At 37.9% G+C, this 27,876-nt stretch overlaps 1 protein-coding gene across 28 annotated transcripts in view; it reads left to right on the forward strand.

The window, feature by feature from the left end:
- Positions 1 to 27,876, forward strand: part of ABI3BP (ABI family member 3 binding protein) — a 241,219-nt gene that overhangs the window by 113,577 nt on the left and 99,766 nt on the right. For 20 of the 28 annotated variants that reach the window (XM_064495880.1, XM_064495924.1, XM_064495926.1 and 17 more), the window contains exons 10-22: positions 3,781 to 3,858; positions 5,685 to 5,759; positions 7,970 to 8,044; positions 16,018 to 16,083; positions 17,217 to 17,291; positions 17,838 to 17,912; positions 18,865 to 18,939; positions 19,845 to 19,916; positions 20,708 to 20,782; positions 24,815 to 24,856; positions 25,681 to 25,728; positions 26,387 to 26,479; positions 26,914 to 26,961. In XM_064495880.1, coding sequence (XP_064351950.1) covers positions 3,781 to 3,858; positions 5,685 to 5,759; positions 7,970 to 8,044; positions 16,018 to 16,083; positions 17,217 to 17,291; positions 17,838 to 17,912; positions 18,865 to 18,939; positions 19,845 to 19,916; positions 20,708 to 20,782; positions 24,815 to 24,856; positions 25,681 to 25,728; positions 26,387 to 26,479; positions 26,914 to 26,961 — 897 coding nt within the window. Of the gene's footprint in view, positions 1 to 3,780; positions 3,859 to 5,684; positions 5,760 to 6,508; positions 6,584 to 7,379; positions 7,493 to 7,969; positions 8,045 to 16,017; positions 16,084 to 17,216; positions 17,292 to 17,837; positions 17,913 to 18,864; positions 18,940 to 19,844; positions 19,917 to 20,707; positions 20,783 to 24,814; positions 24,857 to 25,680; positions 25,729 to 26,386; positions 26,480 to 26,913; positions 26,962 to 27,876 lie in introns of those variants that run through there. The other 8 variants (XM_064495971.1, XM_064495875.1, XM_064495888.1 and 5 more) reach the window with 8 other exon arrangements.

Genomic DNA, 27,876 nt, shown 5'->3' on the forward strand with positions numbered 1-27,876 from the left:
AGAGAAATGATTCCAGGTTTCATTTCTTTAATTTGTGCCTCAGACCTGATCACCTCCTGTGTAGCTGTAAAACCCTGAGACTCAACCCCACATCATCTAATGCTGCTCTGCAGGCTAGGAAGCTTCCAAATGAAATCCCCTTAGTGAATTGCTACTGGAAAAATGTGGGGCGAGAGGATGGCTGTGTCCCAGGGACACACCCCGCCAAGTGAGGGTCCTTGGCTTCATGCAGGAAAGAGTTCCAGAGCGAGCCACAGTTGAATAAAGGTAGATTTATTCAGAAAGATACATACTCCATAGACAGAGTGCAGGCTATTTCAGAAGGCAGGAGAAAAGCCACAAGGTGTGGGGGTTAGGTGCTCAGTTGAAAGTAAAAGTAGATACACACTCCATGGACAGAGTGCAGGCTGTCTTGGAAGGCGGGGAGTGAGAGGCCACAAGGTGAGGTGTTACTAGTTTTTATGGGCTCGGTAGCTTTATATGCTAACAAGTAGGAGAATTATTCCAACTGCTTTTGGGGAAAAGACTGAGATTCTCTGGAATTGGGCCACCACCCACTTTTTGACCTTCTATGGTTAGCTTCGGAGCTGTCATGGTGCCTGGGGGAGTGCCATTTACCATGAGGACTATTTCCTTTTTTTTTTTTTCCTTCTTTTTTTGCAAAGTTCTACATACTGCCTTAATACCAATCCAGCCTTTTTGTCTTCTTTAATTGAGAGAATTAAACGGATCATTTTTTGGTTTGCTTTGCTTTTTACTCTTTTTATTCTGATATGATTCACTAAAGCTCCAGGATTAAGTGTGATTTTAATGAAGACAAGTTCTATGTGAATAGTAAATATCTTGTTAAACTTTATTTCTCAGGAAACACCTATCTTAAAATACCACATGGCAAATTTCGTACACATTGTAAAGACTAGTATGCAGTATGTTTGAAAGTGACCAGTAAATCCATCAAATATATCACCTTAGACTGTGTTCACAATTTACATTTTAGATTTACTGGTTTTATGGAAAAAAATGTGAGCATCAACAGTTCTTTATACCAACAAAGGAGCAATAAACTTTCCTGAAGTTATTTATCACTGCAATTCAGAAAAGTCCTATTTTGTGAGAGGTAAAGCCTAAAAATATCTTCCTTCCAGCAGGACCCAAAATGGGCCATCAAAAAATAAGTAGGGTTTGTTCTAAGAACACATGGTGTGACTAATGAGAGAAATAAACAAGAAAGCTAATATTACACACACATTTCCCAGAGACATAAAAAAGGGTTTGCCAAAGCGAAGACTTAGCCTGCCAAAAATGAAAGGAAACAACTCTGTTGAAAAAAGGTACAGAAGAATCAGGGAGGAAAAGGGACTTCCTGGGTTTTAGGCTGTGTTCTGGTGGCCTTTCTCTGCTGTTGCCAAGACGGCAGTTGTACGCGATGGTGTTGATGAATACTCACGGCTTGATAGGAGTCATGAAGCGTCTCCATTCAATTATCTTCCCCTCCTACCAACTTCTCTGATGTCTGAAATGCCATATTTAGAAACACCACCTACCTCTATAAGGAATTGGTGATGTGTAAAGAAGACAGGTATCTCTGGGAAAGGTAGTTGATCATTTTTCCTTCGTTAACAGCCTCATTTTAGGTGAGTGGGGTCACTGGCTAAGGGCATGCTTTGAACAGAAGGAGCTAAAGCAAAGCACACCAGAGCATTGTCTGCAAGTCTAGGATCTGGAAGTTAAAATAAATAATTTCCCCAAATAAATTCAATAAATGACTACATGGTCCTAGTCAGCTAGGGAACCATGAAGAGTGTTGGATGTTATACAGAAAGGAGAGGTTTAGCAAAGATACCCTGAAGGAAAAGAGGACACTGAAAAAGAAGAGAGCATTAAAGGAAAACTTTCTGGTGCGAGGGAGATAGCTCAGTGGTAGAGCATGTGCTTAGCATGCATGAGGTCCTGGTTCAATACCCAGTGCCTCCATTAAAAAAACAAAGCAAACAAACAAACAAAAAAACCCTTCCTATGTACACGCTGAAAATAATAGAACCAGAGCTCATGAATATTTATAATCTGTTTGTTTTTCCCATGCTAACAATCACAATGGTTCTAAACGTAAGCTGTGACCACAAAAGAAGCAGGAAGAAAAATGTTGATAAAATTTAGCAATCTGAAAAATAGAATTTATCATAAAATGATACTGGATCTGTTTATTTTTTTAGTTATTCCCAAAAGAGAATCCCTTTCCTTTATGCCCTGCTAAATCAGTTTGAACAATTTTAGTAAAAACCTCTGTGTGCAGACACGCTGTGCAACTCCGCTTGCACAGGGATCAGAACACACACTCTGCTGGCAGCTGTGGCAAGTACGGTAGTACTTGTGCCTGTTTCTAGCATTTTCAGTCACTCTCGAAAATCATTAGTTCTAGGACTCTCTTGTACACTTCCATCATTCAGATTGAAAATTGATTTGCTTCTATCAACTTTGTAAAAGGGATGACTTTAGAATTGACTTTTAGTCCATCAGAAGTAAATAAATATTTTGTGCCCATGTTAACTGAAAAGAAGAAAATAGCCTTTTCAGCAGTGTTACAAAATCTGCATCCTCAAAGAACTTGGAGGGAACAGATGAGATCAGTAGTTCTCAACAGAGGGCGATTCTGTCCCCCAGGGGATATTTGGCAGTGTCTGGAGACATTTTTAGTTGTCAAGGCTATGGAAGTGTGGAATCCAGTGGGTAAAGGTCAGAGATGCTGCTGAATATCCTACGGTTCACACGAAAGACCCCCCCCACACCAATAAAAAATTATCCAGCCCAATACGTTGGTAGTGCCAATGTTGAGAAACCCAGGAAGTTCCTTACAGTCTAAGAAGGCTTAAAAAAAAAAAAAAAAAGTCCCATCTGACAATAATCAGTTCAGGGCAAAGTGATCAGGGTATCTCAAAGATGAATGAATTCTTTCATGCCACTAGACTGTTTCAAAATATTATAACTAGGTCATTCATTCAGTGTGCCAAAGAGCTGAATCCAGTTAATCCTAAATGCGTTCTTTAAATGGAGAATGTCTTGATCGTTAGGAAACCCTAGTAGAGAAATGTGCTTTCTTTGAAAAAGAATACCTAAATTTTAGAAGGAAGTTTCCCGAATAGTTGTCAAAGAGGAAAAAAAAAAAAACAAAACCAGATTTTATTTTTTACACTTAATTCCCATACCAGCCGAAAGAAAGATCTGTGTTAACATGTGGCTCAAATAAATAAACGGCCGGTATTCTTTTCACCACAAATATCTTCAAATAACTCAGTTTCCTATATGTGTTATTTATGTTTTTCTAGAACTTTAGTGTGATAACCTATTACATTTGTTACCATACATAATGGTAATTTCTATTCGTTGACTTTTTTAAAGGAAATTAGGAATAACTGAAAAGAAAATTCCAAGGAGTATTTGCTGTACGACTTTTGCCTTTGAGAAACTCTATTTACGAATCAGAATGACTTGAGAGTTATCCAAGTACTGTCTTGTGGGTTTTTTTCTTCATGCCAGTGCCAGCTTAGATCTTAAAGAATTATCTAGGGTTAATGAGAAGGAATTCTGAAGACTGTCGTCTACAAATACTAACCCCTGGTAGAAATGCATAATAAATGTATTGGCTGCCTGACTGGATGGGATAAGAGCATTATTTCAAGATATGTCTTGAAATAATCTGTTGCTTGATTGTTTCGAGTGAATTGGATTTGGACACTCTCTTATGAAGAAGTGAGGTAAACTGTTTGTTCTCTGGCTTTTTAGCTAAGAATGAAACCTTGGCATTGCCTGCTGAATCTAAAACGCCAGAGGTAGAAAAAATCCCAGCACGGCCCATAACAGGTAATGAGATCCCTGTGTTATTAACTTTGAAAAAGTAAATAATGTATTTTTCCAAATAGTAAATGATTGACAAGACTATTTTTTTTTCAGTGAAGAGCCTGTAGGAAATTCATTTTAATTATTAGCACACAACAATAGGGGATTCTAGATGCAAAATGAGCTATTGAATTATATAAGTAATACGTAATGTGGAAGCTGTATTTTTCACTGTAAGTGAAAGTTGTTACCTCAACATTCTGAAATATTTTTACACTAAAATGTAAAAACATGGTTTGGGTGTTTTCCTTTTACAAGAAGACATTAGACCATTTTTCATTTCTTCACTTTCACAAATGATTAGTTTAGCAAAATGCCATTATCCCTCACAAATCCATGGTTTGATAAGTGTGAAAGTACCCTGGAATCGTTTAATAATAATGTCTCTTGAAGACTCACAATTTTTGTGTAGAAAATATGTAATAGTTCAGTAAAAATCCTTTAAAGAATAAATGCAGTATGCATTTTCCCCATAGTTTATCAGCCGTTACTAACAAACATTCATCATTTCTTCTATGAATGAACTGCCCAAGTCCAGCCCACAGGGGACACATTATTCTCTGAACCACAGAGTTTTTGCCAGAGCAGTACCACCTCATCCAGTACTCTGTGAAACAAACATCTGGCAGGAAATCCCCTAGATCCACATTGAGCAAAGTAACTCCAATCTAAAGTGAATTTTTTAATCCATAAAGTTGCTGTGAATTGAAATATCAGTGATACTTACCTGTTACTAAACTCTTGGATTCATAACTGGTCCAGAGATGATAAAGATTGGTGGAGAAGTCAAATAACTTGATTTCAAGAAATAAAAATATTTCTGATGGAGTAAGAAGTTTACGGTCCTACCTAAAGGAGAGAGATGACCTTCCATCCCCCACCTTCATGGGAGTTGGAGCAGAGGTAGTATCTGATGCTGGAATAATGTATCTGAAGGAAATTTCTGGGTAGTTTTCTGATTTCAGTATAATTGGTCAACACCAAGAAAAGCAGAGGCATGACCCAGTGGAGAGTCCATCAATTTTTTTCCCAGTTATCCTTTCTTCTCTTGGCACAGTATCTGATGGGAGAGTCTACAGATTTCTTAGTTTTCTGCCAGACTCTCCTCAGAATTTTCCACTTCAAAAACACTTAGGCGAACACCATAACTTATTATTCATTGTTATTGTGTTTATTTTGTGTCCTTCCCCTAAAAAATTCTGGTATCATGTAGCTCACAATTCATTCCAGATCTCAGTGATCCTGGTTCTTATTTCTCAAAAACTATTTACCTGCGGGTCATCTTTGCCTTTGAGTTAGCACTTGAAACAAACTTGTGTCTCGGCATTTGAATCCTTATCATTTCAACCCACTTCCAAGCTTTGCATGTTGACTGCAGTTGGGAAGAAAGAAATCTTAAAACGTAATACCCTTTTTTGCCCTGGGTCATTCTTTTATCTGCCCAGTTATTAACTCATTTCATAAATATTTACTATGTGCTTGCTTACTATACCCCAGACGTTGTGCTAAGACAGAGGAATTAAGTTATGATTAATCGGATAAGTGCTTCCATGGAGGTCAATTCTGTGCGCTTTTTGGAGGATGTGGAAACTGGACAAACCCAGAAAGGAAGGCTTGGGAGGAGTTTGGGCACTGGGGCAAGCCAGAGAGCCCTTAACTTAATTAACTTGAAGACAATTGGTCTGTGCAAGTGTCAGCTTTAATTCCAAAGGACAACAAAAGTGCCTTATATTCTTCAGTTGTGCCATCATTTTATCTTAATTTGTAAAGTTGTCTTTTTTACCTTTCAGTGACTCCTGAATCAGTTCCAAGAACCACTAAACCCACTGTGTCTAGTGCATTAGACATTTCAGAAACAACACTGGGTAATTCTAAGAACTTTTTTTTCTTCAAAAAAAAAAAAAAAAAAAACCCCACCTCTCAACCCTCATAGAAAAGAAGAGTAACCCCAGTGCCTTGGCTTTCCCACCCTCCCCACTTTTCTCCCCCATTACTGGCAGTAGTTCATCTTCCTATTTTCTTGGACCAATTCCATTAAAGAGTTAACAACATGTCTTGATCCTGGTGACTAATATTCTAGGAAGCTCTGGATGGTAGGTGCTAACTGCACACCCTTTTTACCAGTCCCTTGGGATGTCTAGAAAAACAGAATGTCAGGTTTCTAACTTACAAAGCCTGGAAAGGTGGAAGTCTTGACTATGTCTGTGCTTTCCATTTTGGTTGGCTTTTCCAAGTCCTGTGTGTACTAAACTTAAGGAGAATCCCCGAAAGTGTCCTGTCTTTTAATAAGAATTTCATGCCATGCAAGTTAGCTGCTTCTTGGCCCAAGAGAATCTAACTTGCTTTATTCTCTTCAGAAAAAAAGGAACAGCATGTACGTATTGTGTTCAGTACTTGTGATGTTGATCTTCCATGCCACACCATGGCCATTTGAAGGTACACCTTCAAATTATAACAACTATGTAAAACTTTTCCAGGGAAAGCCAGCTATTTGCATGAAAGGCATCAGCTGCCCAGTGCGCCCTCTGTTAGGAGCATGCCTACACCATACGGCTAAACCACAGCATCAAATCCCGACTCACAGAGTCTCTAACTGAATTCTTCTTTATTGCAGCTCTCAGGGAAAGGACCCCCGAAACATCGCAGACTATTTTAATACCTAGGTTTGAATTCCCACTGAGCACTCTAGGTAAAAATTATTAAACAATGCAGCTTCTTTTTACCTTGGAAATTTTATGCATGGTTGAAAGAAGTCCTAAGCTAATTCATTCAAATTTATCTCCTCACAGGAAAGAAGGCACACATGGCTTATAGAACAGTAAACTCCCCAACACCAAGCCCTTAAATGTTATAAAATCTTTATTTTATAATCTAGGATCCTAAAGAGTCCTTCTCTATGACAAATCCTTTGGTGATTTTCCTTTGTGGTGGTCATATTTTGATATTATATTTGATTCTCTTCATTCAGAAATCATTGTGTCACTGAATAAATTATTTTCTGTATTTTTTCCTAAGTATCTTTTTACTCCACTGTTTCTCTTGAAAAAGAAGATACGTTTATGATATTTCTGCAGACTGCTTCTTAGAATTTTTGGAATTTGAGTGCAATAGCAAAAAAGTTCTTGGGGGAGCTTAAATATAAAGCCATGTAGTTACTGAAATTCGATTTTTTAAGGCTCTTAGAGGGACATTTTCTGGTTCAGATTTATGTGGTTTAAATGAAACATATCTGAGAGTATACATACACATAGCTAAAGAAATTGGGACACTAGTTTAATAAGGGTAAAAAGAAGAGCCCAAACTCCTCAAATTTTGTGGCTTGATTATTAAAAATGTAAAAAGAAGCTTTCTCATATTATCCATCATTGAAACGCAGGAGTAAGAGGTGGATACTAACAGTCCCTTACCTTACCTGAGTAGCTTGCATTTTCATGTTTGTCTTCGGTTTTTGCAAGCTTGAGATTTTAGAAAGCTTTTCTCTTACTTGCTCTTCAAGTCGTAACATTTCTTATGTGTTTCATTGCAGCTCCAAAAAGGCTTCCAGAATTTCCTCAGGCAAAAACACCTTTCCCTTTTGAGAAACCTGGGGGAACCTTGGGTAATAACAGCACCTTAAGTCTGGTATTAGAAGTGGGTGGTGATTGCTTCATTCTGTAGGACATGATTACTGGATTCCACCTCCGCACACCTCAGTGAGCTGATGAATTCAGTTAACTCAGCCAGACAAGTGGTTGATTTGATTAAAAAAACAAACAAACAAAAACCTATTGGCTTTTCTACAAATTCAGTAACAATCATCAATCTGCTATTTCCATAATAGTTTTCTATCCTCAAAAAGATTGAGAGTATGACACCAAATTTTGGTCTCTCTCTAGTCACTACTCAAATGCTCTGGGAGCATATTGATTTCTTCCTGATGTACAATGATTTTTAATTGGATCAGTGTGTGCTTTTCCTTTCAGGCTACTGGTGGCCACTTAACCACACCAGCAACCTATTCCTATCTCTTTCTCTTCTCAAAAAAAAAAAAAAAAAAAAAAATTTCACCAGTGAATTCCGTTTCTTTTTGCTGTAGCTTCAAGTGAAAAACCGTGGATTGTGCCTACAAGTAAAACATCTGAAGATTCCAAAATCCTACCGCCTCAAACTGGTAATTGCATTCTTTTTTTAAAAAAATAGATTGGAGCACAGTGTTGGATAACTTCTCTTGTTTTTGTTTTTATAGGTTTTTTTGGTGATTATCCATATACTTTGTAGTAAATGGTAAAGCTGTCATTCTTGATACTTAGATGAATTTCATTTTTTTTCCAATACAAAAGCAAAATGATTTTGCATTCGTTTTAAAGATCTGTGTTTTCATGTCTGGATATATAATTAGAAGTCTGGCAAGGAGAGGAACTGCAAATTGGCTCACTGAATTTCTAGAGATCTCTTTGGTGTCATGAGAGCAGTAACAAAAATAAGCACCATCATGATCTGATTTAACAGTATGAATTTAATATTTCCCTTGCAGGTAGATATTTGCTTCTGTATCAGTAAAATATTCAGTGAACATTTGAGAATTTACTATGTGTAAGATATTATTGCTAAGTCCTAAAATCTGTAAGCATATTGTGATACAGAGGAAAGACCACAGCTCTTGGCACAAGTACTAAACCTTGGTTCCAGTTCTGGTTTTACTACCAACCATATATTTTTTATTTTTCTCTACTTTCCTGGATCTAAGTTTGCTCTTTTGTAAACTGTAGCACTTGGCTTTTTTCTCCTGAGACTTCTTGTGTTCCAGCACTAAAGCAGATTGAGAGAAATAGCTTCTCTTTTTAAAAAACAGATTTTTCTCAAAGAGTTTTCTCCTTTACATCTTTTCTTTGATGTCTAGCAGTCAACTAAAGAAAATATTCAACATAAGAAAACCTTGCAAACCACTTTGTGCGATTATTTCCATGATTTTTGTTTTACTTATTCGTATTTTACTTTAATGAGCCTTCTAGTCGTGATTTTTTTAAGTACAGGTAATTAGTATATAATATAATTAGAAGTTGATGTCATAATGTTAAATACACCAACACTCTGTGGTATTCTCCAGCAAGGAGACCAGCAGAGGATTGGTTTGAGGAAGGATGAAAATGAGCTACAGATGCATAGATCTTCGTCAAATTGTCATTTCTCTAGGAAGTGTAAGGTTTGATCTTAGCAAAAAATACAAGGATGGTATCAAATGAAGTCAGCATGTCTGTTACAGTCTCCCCTAGTTTTCTGAAATGGGAAAACACTTGAAAGTTGGTGATGGTTGTCAGCCAATCCAGAGAAGCCTCAAATTCTAAGCCCTGGTTCCCCTTGTCACAGACCCTGAAACTCTATCGCAGTTACTTAATGTGGGTGCAAAAACACCTTCAGCAGTCCGGGTCACCTGAATCTGAAACCCAGTTTCTGGGTAGAGTTTTAGCCTGAGCCTCTAGTTCTATTGAACATCCCAGGGGCGCAGCGGCACTGACCGTGGAGCAGTGGCTGGTGTGGGCGTGCATGATGGCTGAGCTGCTGCCCTGTGCCAGGCCTGGCCTGACTCTCACGTCCTTTGTGAGTATTACGTCTCCCGAACCAAAGACTTTTGGGCCCACTGGACTAGATGAACTCTTGGGTCCCTTTTATCTCTTAGCTTTAGTGTTATAAACGCAGGGAACATAGAATCTTCCTGGGTTTCATTAAGCAGCCTCTAGATTTTTGGTGTCTATGATTATTTAAGAGCAAACTGGCCAAAATCTCAAGGAAACCATTCATGAAGTTGTAATGCCTGGGACACGAATGATATATAAAGCCTGAATGCAAGCAAACAGTGGGGAATAGGGAGACTGTGTTGGGGGTTGTAGAGTTACAGAGAGACAGAGTTAGATAAGATTGGAAATCCCAGTAAAAGGAAGGTTCCTTTGGCCTTTAATGACAGAAGAGGAATATTCTGGTGTCGCCGTGATGGAGTATGAATAGTGGCCAATGCAGCGGGAAGCAGTTTCATTATTCAGCTGCCTATCTCCTGCCAGGGCCACCTTAGGCTGCCAGACAACTTCCGAAACCTGTCGACTGCCAGCTGTCACCCTCTAGGTGACGTGCAGGAGCTTGGCACGGGCTGTAACAGTTCAGTAGGTGTGATTGCGGACATGAGCATTAGCCACAGGAGCGTCCTAGCCTGTCCTTACAGCAGCCTTTAGTTTTTATATCTGTGCCACTTGGTATGATTTTGGCCAAGCAGCATTGGCGTCGCCGGGGAGCTTGTTGGAAAGGCAGAATCTTGGGCTCTACTTCACATCTGTTGAATCAGGATCTGCTTTTTAACAAGCTCTCTAGGTGGTTTGTGTGAATATTAAAGCTTGGGGAGCACCTCCTTGTCACTGTAGTCTGTAACATTTTCCATGGTGTGGGTAAAAATCATCCAAAGTTATAGAAGAGAGGGCCTGGTTTCTCAAAGTGGGTAATTAAGTACCTCTTGTTTCTGCTAATGCTTGCAACACTCCTGTCTAACTCTTGTATTAAGTGTTCTATGGCAGCTTCCTAACAGGTTAAATTTCAAAGTAAAATTTATCAGGTGTGTTATTTGTGATTTAAAGAGTTGATACACTCACACAGTCCTTTCATTCATTTCAGCCTTGTTTCTTGATTGATTTTGTGTGACTTTACACATGCACTAAGTTTCTATTTCCTATTTTGTTTCAACCTATATGATTATTTCCCAGTTACTCACACGACTTCCTAATGCAGTTATTTGAGAATGAAGACAAGAGAGGTAGAGGTAGTACCTGAACACCGGTCCAGAAAGTCATTGGTCCGGTTTTTGTTGTTAGATCTTTTGAAGAAATGATATATTTCAGCTGGTATTAATGACATTATTATAGCAAAATGAATACATTTTGTTTTCTCTGTTGGGGTACAGTGCATCTGTATTTACTATGTCGATTCCTTTCAGCCAGTGACCACCAGGAACACACCTGTATTTGAACAAACTTAGGTTGATCTACTTATTGTGACAATGGAGAATGCAGACCAGGAGGAACTGTGGATCTCTTAGTAACAGGATGTTGGAAAGACATTATGGGATTTGGTTTTGTACTAGGTAATTTTGGGGAGGGTTTAAGGAAGTGAAGCTTTGCTCTGAATTGGTTGCTGTCAGAAAGTGGGAGTAATCCCTGATTGAATATCTTAATAATTCTTAACTAAAAGGCAAGAAAAGAGGAGTGAAACTGAAGATGTGACTGATAAAGACATGAACCAGAATGCGGGGACAGTAGTTTCTGTGTTTGTGCATTTGTGTTCCACACAGTTATAGAATGGTCTGGTTTTTGTCTTGGTCCATCTTGGTCACCGACTGAACTTGTCTGATGGTGGTATTCTTTTAAATTGTCAATGTCAGCAGGAGAACACAACAGCCTAGCTGTGGCCTGGCCAGCATCCCGATGCCAAGGGCTGCTTTTCTCTTTATCAGCCATTAAATGGTTTATCATTACCTTTTGTAAAATTCATTTTGCTTCGGCATGTACTAGATTTGTTTTCCACATTTACTTCATATTCTGTATCAAATAATCAGAATGCACACTCTCAGAAAGATTTCTGTATTACTTTTAAATCTAAAAGGGTATGTGGAAATTCTAACATGCACGTTGAAATCACTTCAATAGTTTATGGCAAGAGTGGGACAGGTTATTGGGAATTTGGAATAGCCTAGGAAATCCGAGAGGTGTAGCCGTCAGATGTATTCTTCCCCACTTTTGGCCTATTGGCCCTAGTCTTTGATTAGTGCTATGTTTTGTGATCTCATTATTTGGAATTGTAGTTGATATTAAACCTTCTCTAAAGTATGTTTAAGTGGGATTGATTGATTTTGATTTCCCTGGCACATCCAATTTTCCTTAAAGTACAGAAAGGAAATTATAAAAATCTGCTCTATAACTATATGACAGGATGTAAACTTACTTATAAATTCTGTATTAAGAGAGTTGGTCACATTTTAGAAATACTTAAGTGCTTGTAACAATCATTCAGAAAAGTTAATCTTTCTGGTGATGTAATAGAATTGGTCTTGGGTTCTATTGGAAGATAGCCACTTGACTATGATTTCTGTTCCTATAGAGTGAGTTCTAGAAAAGTTCTCAGTACCTTTCACCCCTGGATAAATTGTGCATGCATGTGTGCATACTTGTTGGATTACTTCTCCACTGGAATAATATAATTTTGTATTTGCATAGTAGTGTTCTATTAAGAGATTCAAAGGGTTATATATATACCACCAGATTGACCTTCCAGAAGTCCCTGGAAGCAAAGCAAGTTATCATTTTCTTTTATCATAAGGAGATATGTGAGAGACTGGTCTCTGAGCAGGTAGAGGAACAAAAACTAGATCCTCATTCATTTCTTTCCTATGCTTCTCTCCAACAAACCACTCCAAGTTAAAAGTGAAACAATGTCATATAGCTTGCTTTGAAATTTTTGCAGAATAGCTTCACAGCAGAATAAATTCCATGTTCTTATTAGGACCAGGTCCCTTCTAGATTTTTAAGAGACATCAAGTGGTCTGAGAGAAAGGCTGGCCTGTCCCAGAGTTCATTCTCCTTGTGAATGTGATCACTGATCTGTGAGCTATAGGGTGAGACAGAGCTGGGTTAATAAACCGATAGCTCAACAATTTGCCACTTATACATCTGCAGACAAGTAATTTAACCCCCGAGAGCTTCAGCTTCCCCATCTATAAAATGGAAATAATATAATAATTTTCATTGGATTGTTATGTCTTAGGAATAATGTGTAAGTCACTTAACCTAACTCACAGTACTGAGGAAGCCCCACTAACATTTCCTTAATACAGTTGGCCCTTGCACTGAATGCACCCTCTTCCCACTATGCTACACTGTCTATCCCAAACTTCCCAAATTGCCGCAGACACTCAATAACAACAATAAATTTTTTAATTGATAAAAAGAAAGAAAAGAAGCAAGGGAGAAAATACTCTAAGCTCATACATACAAAAACATACCAAATGATTCTTGGGTCTTCATTTCACTTGTGTAAAAATGTTTAGGAAGGATGGAAAGGACACGTGCCGTGTGATTTGAAGAGGCCTTGCAACCTGTGAGAATGGCCTGATGATGTCCTGTTAACCCCACGGCAGAGATGCTGAATCGTATCACACGGCTGCACCATTTGGTTAGAGTGGAAGCCTGCATCATTCTGTAAACTGGACTCTGAGGCCTTGGCTCAGGGAGTAAAATGATACCACGACCAACTCGATGTGTTGTCTGCGGGCATCAGAAGTGGGAGAAGCAGCACACATGTCGTATATACATCCCTCCATAGATGGGGCATACGCATGACTTCTAAAGCCTTTTATAATTGGAAGAGGAGGATGGAAATCAGTGTTGTGTTTCCGGCTCGCTAATGCTATCAGTGTTAAGCCTCTGTAACTTACTTGGTCATTCCCTTAAAAACCATCATTTAGTACCAGGAGGAATTTGAAGCCAAAATTAAATCAAGAAAATGGTTTCTTTTATAACCCAAGATAATCCAACATGTTTATTTTCATCTTTAGAAAACTCTCCTGCCTGTTCTTCCCCTAACATGTTCCGACAAACTTCTTTTTCCTTCTCAATGTGTCGTAACGTATCATTTTGTGTTACTGTAACTTATTAAGATGACAGTTCTTCTGGCACAATTATTTCCCCCTGAGCAATAAACAGTTATCTTTAGAGATGTCTCTTGACAGAACTAAGGATGGTCAGCCTCAGTCTTTTCATTAGAACCCACTTCGCAAGCTCCCTTTAGGAGTTCATGGCTAATTATTTTTGGTGTTTAATTCTTGCTATGTGTACTTAAGCTCTATAAATGACTTAAAGACTTGAAAGGTGAAGTGATCAGTCTACTCAAGGAATGGTCTACTCGTTGGAAAGTTCTGGCCCCAGGTTTGCTCAGTGGGCTCGAAAAGAGGTTGAACTCTACATTTGGACCTTATTGTCCACCCCTGAGGTGTTGATTAGCACAAGTCTGGCCCCCAACTGGATTAAGCCCTAGAGAGGGAAAAGAAAAATTGGAATAAATGGTGGCGTTGATACTTTGAGATCTGGAAAATAGAACTCAAGTATAGCAGATGGTTTACAGATTTCCTGTGGTCTCTTAGAGATTTATAGTCTCAGCCTTTGGGTTTTCTTTGTGAGTATTTTCTCGCAGTCAGGATTTTCAGACTTCAAGGCCAACCAGAAAGATATTTTATGTTTCCATGAATTGAAGAGAGTGTTATTTGCTTATGTGAGTGGCACTGGAAACTCTGTGTGTGGTGTTTGTGAATACTCTTTTCATCCAGCTACTTCTTGATGGTCCTCTTGTATTTTCTCCTTGTTTCTTCCATATGTGCTTAGGAGTCTGTTTCCATGCAGAGTATGGCCACACAAGCATATGGCAGGTAATTGTGTAGCAGAGGAAGAGATTTGTGCGCATGTGTGTGTCATAAAATAAGTAAAGGACCTGTTCATTTATTCTCCTTGATTTGTACTAAGAGCATAAACTACCCAACAGTCAAACTCATTGTTCACTGTAATGGGAATCTTACAGATTAATTCCATGGAGTCTCCCTATGACCCAGGCCCTGGGGTAAATTTTGCATAAAGAGCATGACAGAACAATTTATGTCCTAGTGAGTTCATGCAGGCTTTCATCTAAGTACTTTTAAAAAGAAATCTTCCCCATAGCTATTAATATTCATGGAATTTGGATAAAATAAATGGATAAAATCCTGATAACTGGACATGCTTTGTCTATGCTGCATTGATTCCAGAGCAATAGCAAAGTATTTTTAGTGTGAATTTTGCATTTAATCAGTTTTTTAAGAGAGAAAATAAAATGTACAACCAATGAAACAGAATTTAGCAATGCAATTTTAGGAAGTTATAAACAAATGGTAATGTGACTTATTTCATATCGTTGTTGTGTTTTCTGTGAAATATAAAAGTAAAGTTTAGTAATCATGATTACAAGTTACTATTGTTTTTTGAAAGAAATATTGCTATTTATAACCTTTGAATTGGAAATAACTATTGTACTCACATTAGACGGTGCAAATTTTGGTACCATTTCTGTTCTGTGAACGTAAGATTAGAAATAGTACTTAATGTTGAATAGCTGAAGCATTTCACCCACTAAAGTAAACATTGGTGATAGAAGATGTTTGCCCCAGTGAATCTCAATTTCATTGTCTAGAAAATGGAGATACTACCCCCTTAGCTATAACATGGGGCAAATGTCTACCTCATCTATTTTTCAGGTATGTTTAGAGACTTAAATAAGCTAATATATGAGAAAGTGCTGTGCCAACTGTAAAGGGCTGTCCAGACATCACGGTGGTAGCTTTTACGAAGTAGAAAGACTGAGCTGTAGGCTTTGTGCAAATAACCTCAGTGTGACCGCTCTTTTCTTCTTTGGAAACCTCTCCTTAAGTTGCCATCTGACTTCATGTATGTTTATACTTTTTTTTTTTCCTGAAGTATAGTCGTTTTGCAATGTTGTGTTAATTTCTGGTGTACAGCATAGTGATTCAGTTATATATATATATGTATTCCTTTTCATATTTTTTTATTATAGGCTATTACAAAATACTGAATATAGTCCCCTGTGCTATACAGTAGGACCTTGTTGTTTATATCTTTTAGACATAGTGTGTATCTGCAAATCCTAAACTCTCAATTTATCCCTCCACCCCACCTTCTCCCCCTGGTAACCATAAGTTTGTTTTCCATGTCTGTGAGTCTGTTTCTGATTTGTAAATAAGTTCATTTGTGTCGTTTATGTTTATACTCTTTGAAGCCACTTGATTTAGAGCTGGCACTACCTCATTGCAAACGTATAGCATTATGCTCACATCACCTAAAGGCCAGTGTCGGGGCTCACTGCATTAAAGGCCTTTAGTTCAGGACAAGAAGGACTAGATGCAAATCTTGGTGATTGCTGACACATTAGTGACAAGACCAGTAGCTCGCAGCCAAAACCACTCACACCTACATAAAACTGTGCTCCTTTAGCCAGCATGTCATGAAATCTTTAAAAATTAATAAAAAATTAATACCTTCTCTTTTGTTTTACCTTTTCTTTTAAAAGCAGCTTATGATGTTTTCTCAAGCTCTACAACATCAGATGAGCCTGAAATATCAGAGCCCTACACAGGTATACCCAGCCTCTCAATTCATTTTTTGGATGCCAGGTGTTCTGACAATACCACACCTGGTTCCCTCTGCAGAGTGAAAAAGTGTTCTCTTCCAAGCCTAGAGGAGGGAAGGGGCAGTCTGTGTCAGGGAGATGAATTCTACCCACTTCTCCCATTGAGTGATTATTTCTTCACATCCATCAGTAAATTCTACCACGTGTGGGAGATGCAGATAGATTAGGTTACCACTGAGGCACAGTGAAACCATGGCCTGTTGCTCTGTTGTTCAGAATCATCCTTAAAAGATTTTAAATTCTTAAAGAGTTTTCTCTAGAGCAGTGGTTCTCCAGTGGGGGTATTTCTGCTCTCTTCCCCTCCACTCCCGAAACTTCTGGCCATGGCTAGACATATTTTGGATTGTCACAACTGGGGAAGGCGTTACTGACATTTAGACACCAGGGATGCTGCTAAACCCTTACAATGTACAGGACAGCCCCCCACAACAAAGAATTATCCAGCCCTTAAAGGGCAGTAGTGCCGAGGTGAGAAATCCGGCTCCAGGACATGTCATTCACTCATCTGCAGAGGTCCAGCTGGGTCTAATCTTTGGCCTTCACTTACTGCCCCATCTGCAGTGACTTTAACGCAGTCCAGTAGCTCCTTTTAGCAAGCGTTTGTTAAGCGCTCACTAAACAAGTTCCTGCAGGAGATTCAGAGTAAATAAGACTGGTCTCTGCCACACAAAGACACATGTCTGGTATTTTTTGCATGGCCTTAGCTCTATGCATGCCCTGACAAAGGTAAATAATTTTAAACGGCAGGAGAAAATAAGGAAAAAAATGAAATAGAATGCTTAGAGTGGGTTCAACCGGTAGTTAAGAAGCAGAGGGAAGGAACCTGAAAAACCAGTTGAAAACAAGTTGACTATATGAAACACGGTTTTATCATGGTTTCTAACATTTAAAATATGTACGTTTTTAAAAGTGAGCTCATCTTCAACTCCTAATGAATCACTAGGTTAAAAATATTCAGCAATCTCTCAAGTATGCTTGATGTTTTTCCCCATTTGAAGCATAATTTATTACTCATGAATTTGTATTTTATTCCTGGGGCCTTCTACGGCTTTTATAAATGTTGACATTTATTCCAACAGCAACAAGCGATCTGTTTCTGGATTCTGTCCCACCTAAAACTTCTAGAACTCTTGAACAGCCAAGGGCAACACTGGGTAATGTTTTTAACAGAAAAATTGTACTTTGTTTTCCATCAAAAGAAAATTCATGTGAATGCCTTTCTTCCAAGTGACCATTTCATTCCATCACATCTAATCATTTATTTCTTTCCTATTTCTGAATATAATACAAATTTTTTTCCTATAATGCAGGCATCTTGTTTCCATTTTGGGCTCTCTCTTTCCTTTTTTGAACTGTATAGATGATATGTTTTCCATCCTTAAAAGAATGAAAAGCTTTGAAAGCTGCATGGACATCTTCATCACCCATCTCATCCCATCTCATGTGTTTGTGGCCTGCATCACCTGTCTCCCACGCATTGAATCTGCCTGGAGTCAGCTGCTGAAAAATTTCATTCTGACCTTTCCCCCACTTTAAATGATCATTTCATCCACCAGCTTTCAAGACCACATGCATTTTTCATCCTCCGTCATGCACTGGTAGCATGTGCTTTGTAACACCATCTAAAAGCATGTTGAACCTCTTAAAATGCCTCATTTTAACTGGAATTACTTGGTGGGATGGGGGATTTGTGTTTTCAGCTCCAAGGGAAACACCGTTTGTTCCTCAAAAACCGGAAATCTTTACCAGTCCTGAAATGCAACCTACAACACCTGGTAACTAATGACATTTATTTAGTTGTGTATTTTGAAAAAATAGATAAAGTGATAAGAAGAATCAGTCATGTTGGCCTTTTCAGAAAATTTTTGGCAGTAAATATTTCCCTTCATTCTCTACCATGAAATTCTTTAAAGAAGTGGGTTATCAATTGTACTTAGCCTTGTGATGATCCTCAAAGAATCTTCATAATCTTGGTGCCTACATATATATTTTTTTTAATTGAGCTAAAATGAATCCATAATACTAATTTCAGATGAACAACCTAATGATTCAATCTTTGCAGATTATTTTGAAGAATTATTTCCTTTGTACCCTTCTTTCAAATTTTCCCAACCAGAAAAATAGCAGTGAAATTATAGATGATACTTGTTTTAAAAGATATTCTCTTCGGTTAACGTTTAGATACCACTTGGTCAGAGTATTTTTCTCAAAGTAGTCTAAGTATAAAGAGAACCAAGTAGGCTCTGTAGTCCTGGCCGTGATGAAGAAAGATGAGTGAAAGCGGGGAACTCAACCTGTATTCTATGACAAAATTATTGGAATCATGAAGTTCATTAACTCCTGGTGAGGTTAGTAATGACCTACAGAATTAAAGAAGTTCTAAAATTTCCATTCTCTAAATTCCAAGTACTTGTGCTTCTCCCCCGCTGTGTGCTAAACCATCTCTTGAGTTCTTAACTGTACCTTGTATTCCTAAATTCCTCCCTTTCTGGGACATTTAACTGAACAATGTACCTTCCATTTTCACATAGACATTGAATTCCTTTGGCCCAATCAACACTTACTTACGGAGCACCTACTGTGTATAAAACACAGTGTGGGGCATTCTAGGGATACAAAGAATTAAAAAGCAGTTCTTGTACTCAAGAGATTTACAAGTTTATAGCTACAGTCTGATTGATTCCTGAGGAGTATCATTTATCAAAGCTCTACTAAATCTTCTTTCAGCTCCCCTGCAAACTACATCTGTCCCTTCTACTCCTAAACGACGCCCCCGGCCCAAAACACCAAGAACTAAACCTGGTAAATAATTGTCTCTTTAACCTTTCAGGACATTTAATTCCAAATAGATATTGTCTACCTCCTTATCATAAAAAGAAATGCTATGATTCTATAGATTAAAAGTTCTTTATAAAATCTGAAATTAACTGAAGATGAATAATTAATGCACAATAATAAAAATCAAACATTTTCAAAAAGATTTTATTGAAAATTATCTAAGTGATGTTCTTGCATGTAAATTTTGGCATAAACCTAGAAACAAGCCCTCCTGTTACAGCAATATAGAGTGTAATTTATTTTCCTGGTGTGCATCTGTATTTGAGGGTTTATTAGGCTACCAGTTCTTGTTTTTGGTGCAGAACACGTTTTCAGGTTTTGTACTAGGGCGATGGCTGAGATGGAGAGGACGTGACCCTGCCTTTCTCATTGCTCATAACCTTCAAAGATAATACATCATAAACAGAGAGTAACGTAAGATTATATACTCTGCTTGTGAGGTTATGGTACTTTGCAGAAGCTCAGAAAAAGAAAGGAAGAGTTGAGGATGTATAGCCTTAAAATATGTGCAGGGTTTAGCCAGAGGGAAAGGGGAGGGGAACAATGTATGTTATGGCCCAGAGTTTGAGGTAGAGGTAGTTTATCACCTTAGAGGTGATATTCTTCATTGTGTAATGATAAACTCAGAATCATGCTCAATAAACTGGGTGCTGCTTATTCCATAGCTTATTTCCATTTTTTTATACCCTACACTATTATGACTGAATTTAAAAAGTCCTTCCCAGAACCTTTACTCACTGTGTACTTCCTAAACACTGACTAAATATGGTAGGATTTTAAAAGGGTCGTTCAGTTCCTCCTTGGAGGATTTTTTTTAATTGTCTCTAGAATATCTCAATATATATTTTTTTTTTCCTTTCCATCACCAGAAAGAACCACAAGTCCTGGAACAATTACATCTAAAATTTCTAAAAGCCCTGAACCTACACGGACGACACTGGGTAACAATATATCCGTAGTAGATGTGTTACTTCATTTCACATGGAAAATCCTGTATCCCCGCCTCTATGTCATGTCTCAGTCACTATTCTAATAGAAGCTTTTCTACAATACGACATATCTCATTCAGTACATCAACTCCATGGCTGCTATGGTTTTGGATGGCTGGCCCGACAGTTAGTGGATATGAACTCAGCACTTAGACATCATCCTGTACCTTGGAAAGCTATTAAACCTCTGGTGCTTTCTCATCTTCTACCCAGTCATTGTTTTTGAAGTTGAGTCTTATACATAGTTCTCTATTTTTTGGAGTAAAGCCCTCAAATTCAACTTGATCTGGAAAAAAGCTTTCTAGTATGATATTAGTAAAATTTCTTTATGCTTGCAGATCATAGTGGTACACCTATCAGTAAATACCAATTTTAAAACATTTTCTGGTGCTTTAAAGATTTAGATACAGTGGAGAAATGTGAAGTAAGGTACAAAATCAAGACGCTGATTCTGTTATTTTTTAAACCATGGGTTAAAATCACTGTCTTACTTTGTGTTTTTACTGTGACTATTTAGCAGCAATGCTATGTCTCTTGAAATGTTTTCTCAAACCAGATGAAAATTTAGTACTGTATTTTCATTAAATTCTGCTTGTGAAAGTTTATTTTAATGGAATAGTTCTAAAATCATTCCAGGTGATGGGTTTATTTCCCCTTAAAGTATAGGTTTTCCTTTTATGGTTTTAGACACTGTAATGCCTCAATATTGATTTGTTGATTATTTTGTTTCTTTATTTTTCCAGCTCCCAGTAAAACACAATTTATTTCTTTGAAACCTAAAATTCCTCTCAGTCCAGAAGTGAAACACACCAGACCTGGTAATTACCCCGAGTTTTATTTTGATCTTCCAAAAGTAGGATTGAAAAATCATTTTATGCCACTCTTTGGAGCAAGAACTTCTGCTTTGCATTTTGATATTTGATACATCTTTCCATGAAAAGAGCAAAAATGTGATGAGATGATCTCATTATAACCGGCCCCTCTGATATTATCACAGCATTGCTCTGAGCTACATGGTGGATTACTATGCTCACGACCATCACAGAGAAAACACAGAGATACAGTGATGTGTATGATTGGGGACTTCCTTGTCTAGAACTGCGAAATAGTTTCCAGTGCCAAAGCTGACTGGAATTTAGATCACACTGAACAGTAGCCTTTTAGCTGAGAAGTGGAGAAGTCTTTCCATCCCCTAAGAACTCTGCCTTGTTTGGGGGACTTCTCAGTTCTCAGGCTGCATGACCGGCAGTGGTTGTATTTTAATGTTCTATGACTTCTTTCTAAATGGAGCTGATTTCTGAACACTGACTTCTGTTTGCTTCTCAGGAGGTATTAGTGGTGTTTTGCTGAAGAAAAGAAGGCTTTTTTTTTTTTTTTTTTAGCAGGGAGGGGTTATTCTGTGTGTGTAATTAAAAACAGAGACAGGTCCCTGCATAAGGATTGCAGGACATATTAAGTGATCAAATCTTCATTTTTCCTCTCTGTCCAGAATCTAGACAGCAGTCTTCAATGTTGATTTATAAGACTGTATATGGGGAACTTTGTCACTACTCATCATTTTCATCAAAAAGTTAACCCCTTAGCTCTGAGAAGAATCTATTTCTCTCTGTAATGTTCAATGGATTTTTCATTAATGTGTATTTACAAAGTAGGATTGTTAAAGCAAGGGATTTTCTGCTTAAGTGGGCATGATTTGTTCTTTGCAGTGAAATGGGTAAGGAAGAAAAATGTAACTTCTCAGAAAAAGAATTCTCATGACTCCTTTTAAAGAGGCAGTGAGATTTCCAGGTGTTGGAGGTGTCAGATGGAAGGAAATGAGGGATTAAGCAGAGGGAGTATAGATGATGCTGTGACCATGGGTGAGCGCTCCAGGTCAGAGAAATGGAATGAAGTATTCTGACGCCAAGAGGTTATTTGGAGAAAGAAGCATAGCTAATAAAACTCAAGAGCCCTAGCAGTTTAAATCAAAGAACTCTGACAGTTAGCTCTCAGAGAGAAGGGTTTAATGTACATTTGTTTAAAAGTTATGCCCAGAGGCCTTTAGAATGAGGTAGTAACTATTATATTTATACTATATTTTCAATAGGGGGCCATTAGCAAGCAGATGGAGAAGTATTCCTCTATGTTTGAGTCACCAAGTTTTAATAAATGTTTCTCCAATCTAATTATTTCTGTTATTACCAGATAAAATTTGAAAAATATTAAAAAAAAGTCTCCAAATGTTGATTACCATTTACACATAAGTGGTATTATTAATTTTAGTTATTTCTAGGGGGAAAAAAAGGTTTCTGAGGGGAAATTGTTTAATTCAAGTTAGGGCAGGAGGATGTGTTCTCATCACTCTAAGGTATTTGAGCAAACAGACTTCTTAATTTGACATTTCCTTTTAAAATGTGGGAAATTATTTGGAAGCCATTGAGTTTATGTTCCTTTGATCTCTACCTTCTAATCACCTAAGAACACGCACACTTCTCCCCCTTACAGCAACTACCAGTACTTAGAATCCACCTTAAACTTAAGCCAACTCGAGCTGACTTCAAGTAGTCTGTGGCAACGCAGAGTAATGGCTGGATCTCCGCAAACTATTGCTTGAGTTTTAGCTTTTGAAAATGCATTTACTTTATGGCAGCCACTGTTATAGCTCTGCTGAAGATTTCAGTTTCTAGCCAAGGTTCAGGAGAGCAAATAAAGCACCAAAAGCTTTCGGATTTGAGTCATCCATTGGCTTTCCCAGCCCTCTCCGCACACTCCTGTTTTTCCATTTCACTTTCCATCAGGCTGCTTTTCCTTTGGTTTTCCTTTGTGGTTCAACTAATGAGTAAAAACCCACATTGGTGTTGGCTTGTTTTAGAGGCAGAATCCAGCAGTTTCTTGAGAATCCCAGCCATCTACCGTGTGCCAGCTTGTCTGCCTCATCCAGTAGGAATTGTTTCCTTCTTAGTGAGTTGTTAAGAGTGTAAGAACATTCAACTTTTCAAGCCCTTAATGAACTGAAAAAAAGGGAGAGACCTCCGATTACCGGTGTTTGTGGCACACAGTTCTCTGACACGGTGGGTGGAATTGTAAATTGTACCCCTCGTTAGTCACAAATCCATGAGCGGGTTTTACTTTTCTTTGTTTTGTGCTCGGGTGACTGGCAGTTATTTGCATGCCATTCAGCTTTTTTTATGGAACATTTTTATACCTTTATCCGTAACACCTTAACGCTGTGAAATGAGGAAGTCTTATTAGAAGATCTGTTTGTTTTTCATAAATACAGACGCTATTATTTTTATATGCAGCTTATTTGGAAGCTTAGTTGATGGGGTTCCAGACCTATTTGGTCTCAGTCTCAGGAATTCAAAAATGCTGATTTTTCTTTATGAAATTCAAAAGACAGCCTTCACAAAGATTAAAGAATGCTAAAAGATGCTACAAGTAGAAAATCTTTTTCACACTTGTAGAAGGCAACTTTGTAGAAATTAAAACATAAATTACAAACTTGACGTTTGAAGAGAAATTTTTGTTTTTGCTCTTTTTGGGTGTGGATGCTTTTTTTGATATTTATTATATTTAATTACTGATATTTATTTTCCTTTTCTCCTATAGAATCTGAGACACCCTCTACTCCCTCCCCCCACCCCCAAACACTTTTAAGATTGCTTTGTGTATTTCTATCTGATACATCATTACAGCTTTGCCACTTCTCTGTTGTGATCTATTTCTGACAAGTTCTTGAGAAATCAGAATTCTTTTTTTGGACACAGACATTCTAATGAATGATGCCGACTTTCAGTAGCACCTTGTGCTACTATGCTTTGCTTTCAGAATAAAGGAAAATTCTCTTTCTGAATTATTTATTGTTATATATTCTTTTTTAGTTGCTAAGAAGTCACTGCTTGCTTCCCCCAAACTTTCTGTACCTCTAGAAATATCAGCGATAACTCCTGGTAAATGTAATATAAGAAATATCTAAATGCAGAATGAGTTAAGTTCTGTTAAGCTGTTGCATATTAATTATTTTCTTTCTGTAAGAAAAAAAGTCCATCTTCACTTTTCTGTTTCAAAAATTTGAGTTCCTTTTTATTTTCTTCTTGAAAGAAAAGAATTCTTTTCTGTAGAGTAAGAAACCTATGGTATGATCTACTTTTTAAGAGCCCAAACATTGTAACCAAACTATATTCAGCAAAGTATAATTTATAATCTGAATGACATTGGAGAGTTTATCTGTCAGACTATTTAGATAACATTGTTACTCATTTATTCAGCTTGTCGTGAAATCTGAGATTACTTTCTGACTTCTGTTGATTTGCTGATTTCAATAGAATAAATGTCGTATGTAAATCAATTTGTTCACCAGCAGTAGATGCTAATAAATCTGGGGAACACCATCTGAACACTTGTGGCCCTTTTTAGCCCATACATTCAATTCCTATTTTTTGTGAAAGAATGTCAGACCCAGTCAGGCTGAAAATCATCCCAAACAGAGCTCAGACATGGTTGCAGGTCTGACGGGTCTGTGGTCTCTTCCCATTTCCTTGGATGAAGCTAACCTTCCTGCATGAAAACAAGATGGCAGGTGAACCTCTCGGAGAGGCTACCCTGACCTCTCTTTAAAGTTGTATCTCCTCAGGCACGCAGAGGAGTGGTGGGGAAAACAGCTAAAAATCGACAACAAAAATTAGATTTCTCAGTTCTTTCTTCTATTGTAGCTTGTGGGGAGGCTGTGGGGTGATTGAGCTTTACGTCATAAGCCAATGGAATCTGATTGTTCACCAGTGAAAATTACCCTTGTGCTGGTAAAGGGTATTTAATTTCTACCTTAAGACGGTGCTTTTCAGCGTCCCCTTTAACACTTGCTTTCATTGCAGCACTGGAACCTGAGACTCCACCACCACCACAGTCACCAATAGGTAATGATGTTTCCTCCACTGAGTGAAAAAGAACTACCTTTATTTCACACCCTCTGCATTCAGCTTTGTTTTAAGCTTTGGCCTTTTAAAAATTATTTCTTCATTGTCCTTCAGATCTTTCTTTTCGCCATGTGCACTCTCTGCCTGTGTCGGACTAAGCAGGGGTTTTGAGGCGGCCAAGCAAGCTGTGCTTATTTGGTCAGTCCCATTCCTTACGGTCCCTCCTTGTATTTGGGGAGCGTGCCCCGAGCTTGTTGTAGCCTGGCTATTGCCCACAGAGGTCCCTGGCTTCGCTAGGGCGTATTTGTCCTTTCACTGTGGGAGGCGTTTTTCTTACTTTTACAACTCTAACATTTGCAGATTTTCTTGAAAAGCATTGTGGTCTTTCCAGATCGAAGTATCTCGAGGTGTCACTAGGAAATTCATTAAACAAGAGAAAGAGAAAAGCACTCACCCCAATCTTTATAGCTTCTTTTTCTTCAAGAGAGCAAGACGTGTGTTCTGCTGCTGCCATCTTGGCCAGTTACCTACATTTTCCTTCATAACATGAGCAGTTGGTTACTTTATTGCGTTCACATCTTCCAGATGAGAATCGTGCCCCCTTTTTCCATTTGTCTTTCCAAACTTAACTGACTGGCTACATTTTTGTTCATTTTGTCTAGAAACACAGGACTCTATTTACATAAAAAAGCAATTTCTTACATGGATTTAAGTTTCACCGTTTGCTCAGCTTCATAATTAAAAATTAAGCATTTTTCATATTTACATACAGTTCATCATTTTTTCCTTTGATGTTGATTCCTTCTTGATCATTTTTCCTGCAGTCTTAGAACCTGAAACACTGGGAACTAAACCTTCAACAACAACATTAGGTAATGCAGTGAGTCAGTAACTTTTGTCTTTTCTTTTCTTGACTGCTGGAAACTTTATCAACAGGCTCCCATTAATGGGTTTGTTCATTAATGTTTATTTGCATATGTGTGTTCTCTGTTCTCTCAGAGAAAAATTTTAAACCCTAGTATTTAAAAATTATACATCTCATTCTTAAAAGGTTGTGTTCCCTGAAATAATTTCTGAATTCAAAGCCTTTTTACACATGTTACTGATTTGCAGATTTTTCAGTGCTAAAGTGAAAAACATCTCTTTTCGAATCTTAGGCCAAATTAATTTTAATTTTTATCCCTAGTGACTTCTTAAAAGTAACTTTTCTCATGTTCCCATTGAACATACACTTAAAAAAAGAAAAGGTTATGAGATTGCCTTCCCTAAGCTGTACAAAGTTCTGAGTTTTCCAACTTAGAGGAATAGAGAGATCTCTTGAACAGTTATTTATAAATATTTGGCCAGAAAAACCCCCATTATTCAAGACTCATTTAACTGGGTAAATAATAATGGAAAGTTGCACAACAGAAATACGCATACCCGTAAGAAATCAAAGGGCTTCAGTGTGCTCCTAAGGTGAACGTGGTATTGATTGTCAGCTTGTAGAGCTACTGTTCCCGTATTAACTAGCTGATTTTCTTTCTTCAGCTCCACCAAAGACCAAACGACCAGGTCGTCGCCCTCGCCCTCGCCCTCGCCCTAAAACCACACCTAGTCCAGATGTGCCCAAGTCCAAACCTGGTAAATGTGATGTTCAGGGTTCCAACTAACATAGAAAGTGAAATATGGTGGTTTCTGGTAGGGTAGCTCCCTACCACCTAAATAGCTGGGCTTTAGGAACCTGTGTAGTTGATTTTTATATTTAAGCATCTATCCTTTCTATATTCACATTATATGGATATTTTATTTATAGTTATTAAGTACACACAGCAGCAGTAAACTGGCCCACTACGTGGATCATTAAAGTAGGGCCCCTGAAATACCTTACCTGGGCTGCATATTCATGGCAGATGAGGAATGGGAAAACAATGGGGACAGAAGGGGGAAATGGGAAAAATAAAAAGGAAGATGACATTCAGAAAAAGTACACCATCTAACTACAGAATGAAGAGTAACATTTCTTTCCTCGAGATGCTGCTTCTTGACGTAGTGTTTTTGATTTTTTGCTTCTGTAGCTCTGGAACCTGCTACGGTACAACAGGAGCTCTTGGTGCCCACGATCGGTAATTTGCTCCCCTCCAATCACTTACCCGGGTTGTGGCTTTGGCTTTTCCTCCTCTCCACCCAGGCATGACTGCAGTTCTGCGCACCATCACAGTCTCATTCCATGCTTTTCCTCTCATTTCCCATCTGGGTCTGGAGAGCCTGCAGCTAGGAGACTTCTGGAAGAATCTGTGTGCTTATTTAGGGAAGGTCTGTGGTTTTGGACACAACTTCCTGGTTTTCCACAAACCCTCTGTCCTCGTATCACATGTGCCATTGTATTGAGAAAACCATCCACTCTTTCTCAGGGACCTCTGTGCTCATCCTGGGCTTGACAAATGGAAACATTTTATTCCAGGGCCATGATGACCATTTCATTGCTTTACTCAACTTGTAAGGCTTTCTCCTTTTTAAAAAGCTGCATGAAATAATGGCTTCTTCAGCTCTTCTGTTTCCTTGAAGAATGTTTTTGAGTATGTCTTGATAACCAAAGGCGCACACACTATTCTTGTCTTGGTCTAGGGTCCAAGATAAAAATATGGTCTTTGTTACTTGAGAATGTTAAAAGTCCCAAGCTGGTTTTTATTACTTTTGGTACTAGTGATGTTTGAGTATAACTATTTCATATAATTTCTCAGTAGTCACAATAAATCTGTCACTGCTTTACTTTAGAAAATTCCAGAAATCAGTAGCCATGTAACATTGTGTATAGCATCAAGTGTTTATGGAATATTTTCCAGGTCCCCTATTAAGCAGGTTTCAAATTCCTACCTTACAGTTTTTATACTGAAAAAAAAAACTATCAATTAAGAAATAGAACTATTATACTTGTCATTTTGGAAATTACTTACATAGAAAAAAGTCTTATAGTCCTCCTTATTTTTGCTTCAAGATACATTTAACATTGCCTGAAGATTTTTTTCTATCAGAAAAAT

Source organism: Camelus dromedarius, chromosome 2, assembly GCF_036321535.1.
Source record: "Camelus dromedarius isolate mCamDro1 chromosome 2, mCamDro1.pat, whole genome shotgun sequence".
NCBI classification, from domain to species: Eukaryota; Metazoa; Chordata; class Mammalia; order Artiodactyla; family Camelidae; genus Camelus; species Camelus dromedarius.